This window comes from Mus caroli, unplaced genomic scaffold, assembly GCF_978045245.1.
Source record: "Mus caroli unplaced genomic scaffold, Mus_caroli_1 scaffold_2, whole genome shotgun sequence".
In the NCBI taxonomy this organism is placed as follows: domain Eukaryota; kingdom Metazoa; phylum Chordata; class Mammalia; order Rodentia; family Muridae; genus Mus; species Mus caroli.
This window is the reverse complement of record NW_028227257.1, coordinates 30477349-30481431: the sequence shown is the minus strand read 5'-3', so window position 1 is coordinate 30481431 and position 4083 is coordinate 30477349. Positions and strand designations below refer to the sequence as shown.

The following is a 4083-nucleotide window of genomic DNA, read 5'->3' as shown; positions in this document are numbered from 1 at the left end:
ATTTACAGCAATCAGAGCACTTTTAATTCCATGAACTTTATTCATTGTTCCCAGAACACAGCCTAATGTTTGATTGTACTATATCATGGTTTTGAGGACATAGTCATGAGTTTTTAGAAATAGGTGTAGATTGAAGGACTATCTTTCCTAACAGTACAAACAGAGAATCCAAAGATTTAGCATATAGATCACCAAGGAACATAAGCTATGTGTTAAGAATTATAACTACATGTGAGATAATATTTAATATACTGTTACAAAATATATTGAAAAAGTTTCATCTACTTCACATATTTTAATGTGTCTACTAGAAAAATTTAAAGGGAATATAGCATGTTCATAGCATTTTTGTACTGGGCTGCATGCTGTAATGTCATATACAAGGCTCAGTCACTAAATCTGTTTCTAAGTTCTATAGGCTCAAGCCCAGTGAGAAACTCTAGGAAATTCATTTATTGACTTAACAGACTGTTACCAGTGAATCCTGTTAAGAGGATCTTTGCCCTTTACCCAGATAAAGGCTAATTCAGTGCATTTGGCAAAGACATCACCCCAGGAAATGTCACTGGTTGTTTCTGGAACCTCTGAACTAACATCCTTGAACTGCAGATTTCCTGTTCTTGACATAATGGATACACTGACCTGCAAAGACCTTAGGGAGCCAACCTGCATTTTCTCTTTCTCTTTTTAATAAAACTTGAGCTCAAGATTAAATGTTTTTCAGAACCAGAAGGGTGAGACTCCCATTGTAGAGTCCAAGGTGACCTGGACAGAGGAGCATGTAGCAGCAAGATCCATGGGGAGAAAGCAGAAGAACTAAGTGCTAATGGAAAGGAGATGAGACAAGAGAAGGGGGCTAGGACTTATGAAAAGAGAGCCCAGAGGTGGAAGAAGTGGTGAGTCACTTGAGTAGGGTAGTATGGAACAAGCAGGATCTAGGGGTGGGGAAAACTGGGCTGGAGGGAGGAGGACCTGGCAGCTTGACTCTTCAGGTTAAAAAGCCATGCAGCAGACCAGGCTCAATCTAGATCATTTCTTCTCTGCTCCTCTAAAGCTTCATCAATCATGGCAAGTTTGCTGAGCCCCTCGCTGCCCCTGTTGGCTGCTGTGGCCTTGACACTGACCCTGGCTGTGATCCCTGATGCCAGTACTAATGCTGAAGCCAAGCAGGTGGTATTAGGTAGAGTGGAGCCAGCTGACCCTAAGGATAAGGAGGTGCAGAAAGTGGTAAAGTTTGCTGTTAGAACCTACAATGATATGGACAATGACCTGTATCTTAGCAAGCCAATACGACTGATGAGCGCCAGCCAGCAGGTGGGTGTCTAGACGAAGGGATAGTTAGATGGCTTTGGCTTTGTACTTTAGAAGTTTCTTTGCTGTCACCCAATACTCCCTTATTCTCCATATTCTCAACTTCTGTGTGCCACCAGGGGATGAATGTCTTCATTGCAGGTAGCACAAAAAATAGGGCCCACAGATAACTCTTGACAGATGATCATTAACCTTTTTAAAAGAAAGTTTAAAATTTTAAGTTTATTTGTATGTATGTGTGTTGAGAGAAAGAGAGAGAGAGAGAGAGAGAGAGAGAGAGAGAGAGAGAGAGAGAGAGAGAGAGAGAGAGATGAATCCCAGAAGGAAGCATAAATTACAAGTGATTGTGGTGATTGTGAGCTCTGCCGCTATGTATGTAGCTCCTTCACCTCCGTGTTATATTCAGCCATGCCTGGTCCATTCTTTCCATCTCTCAAGAGTATGTGTATTGGAATGTATGATTATGTGCATTTAGTTTTTTAATGCACCAAAACTAAATACTTCTTTCGGTGAGCAGTTCTGGATGTAAAGGAGTGTATGTGCAAGATTCCATTTGAAAAAAATCAGAAATCATAGACATCCTCAGTTACCTAACTTGCAGACTCATTCAGTTTGCTGATGTGAGAAGATGGATATCTCCTGTTTAGGCTGACATCCTTGTTCAGTTCCCTCAGTATCCTTTCTCCTTACAGACTCTACTCAGCTTTCCTGGCTTTGGTATTAAGGATCTATCCATCTGTGGCTTGCTCAGCCATATCTTCTTTGTATAATGCTATAGCCAAGTCCCCTTGTAAACAGTTTAGCTTGTTCATGTGCTTTATAATTCTCTACAGTATAATATTTGGAGCCAAATTTCTCAGCAGTCACTATCTATAATGTGAACATGACTGTCAACAGATTAGAACAACTGTCTTGTTGCTCTAATGTTTTCTGAGAGTTCATACTAGTGGCCCGGCAAGTACTTTTCTAAGTAAAGTAAACAAGTGACTTCAAACTGTCATAATAAGACTTGTTCACTTCTACATAGTGGCCCTGAGTATTCTTAGAGAAAACCTTGGGGATGGTGTCATTATCCTCAGATGGAAGTATTATGGCTAATACCCTAGACATTGACCCTTCATAGAGATGACCTCCATAGATTCTGCCTCTACATCATGGAGTAAGCCTTCACCAAACATCAAAGTTACAAAGATGAGAAGATGTCAGAGTCATACTGAAAACCCACTTCTAAGGTCGGCTTGAAAAGGAAGCTCGGAGTATATGATATAGACTGTATTCAATTTTAAGCAATACAGCCACAGCATAGTCAACACACATATATGTAAATCTCATTACTGTCCCATTTTGAAAATTATAACTGGAGATCAGCCCTACTTTTCCTCTTGCAACAATCAGCTAATGTCACAAATTTGGACATATTATATCCCTCCCACGTGTAATGATTCTTACTGAACCATGTCATTATGTGATGTGTTTCTCAGAAGGAAATGACTTGAATTCAAAGCCTGTGGATACTCTATTGAAAGATAGCTTACATGTTCTCTGGTTGATAGTTCTGTCAACTCATGGATGCTACTATGAACACTATCTATGTAATGTAAACTGACTACATGCATATGAACTTGACTGGAGAGATGTATGTAATCCTAATTTTTTTCACTATAGGTTGTGGCTGGGAAGAACTTCTACTTGAAAATTGAGCTAGGCCGAACCACATGTACCAAAGCTGAGTCTAATTTGGTTGATTGTCCCTTCAATGAACAGCCAGATAAGCAGAAGGTGTGTGTTTGTGTGTGTGTACGCATGCGTGTACAACTAACTGTAAACGTGTATGTCAGGGGTATAACTCATGAATAGGTACACAGGTGTAATATTATGTTAGGTAATGGTGATACAGACCCATGCTGACATAGGATGATACAAGGGTGAATATATTTGACTATATTATATATACAAATTGTTCAATGAGTTTATTCTGGAAATTGGAGTGCTAGCTGTTTTTGAAGTGTTTCCTGCTGAAATGATGGAGTCTGCTACAGGGCTTATTTCTGAAGAGAAGAAACTTTGCTCAATTCTAGCCTGAGCCCCTGCCTAGATGAAGGCGAAGGAACTATTGACATGTGGATGAAACTAAGAGACACCAAGCCTTATTTTCTGGGCTGACATCTAGGGATTTTGGTCCTCATTTACAAGCTGCTACTTTGAAAGTTATGCTAGAGAAGGACAATGCAGAATTGTATGAGCCACTAGAGTGAAAGACATGTGCCATCTGAAGGACTAGAAGCATGAGAAAAATAATGAATGGATGCTGCAGAGTCAGTCTGTGTATGTTGAAACTTAACAGAGCTTATAGGGAGGAATGAGTGGCCTCATTTATATTATTCCCACTCCACTCTAATACTTCAGGCTGAGTATCTTTTCTTAGAGTTATAACCAACGCTGACTGTCCCTTTCTCACTCTCTTCTATTGTAGAGGGTCATCTGTAATTTCCAGATCAACGTTGTACCTTGGCTGAACAAGATGTCCATGACAAACTTCAACTGTTACAATTCCTGAGGATATATGCCAGGCTACACTTCTGCTGCTTGCCTCTTACTTTTACTCAATCTTATCCTTACATTCTCCTTTCCTCAGACAGAGATCTTAGTCCCAAAGGTTGTCTCTTGAGAGTGATAACACCAAGAGAAAAGTAGAGATAGGCCCTGCACACCTAAGTGACAGTTCCCTTGTTCATTTCATCTACTTATTTTTCAAAGGCCCACTGTTCATTA

General features: G+C 40.0%; 1 protein-coding gene across 1 annotated transcript; it reads left to right on the top strand.

Moving 5' to 3' along the window:
- The first annotated feature begins 1065 nt into the window (after positions 1 to 1065).
- LOC110305639 (cystatin-D) lies at positions 1066 to 3868 on the top strand. The gene is made up of 3 exons (XM_021177688.2): positions 1066 to 1314; positions 2977 to 3090; positions 3785 to 3868. Exons 1-3 carry the CDS (start codon positions 1066 to 1068, stop codon positions 3866 to 3868), a joined length of 447 nt encoding a protein of 148 aa, XP_021033347.1.
- The last annotated feature ends 215 nt before the right edge of the window (positions 3869 to 4083 follow it).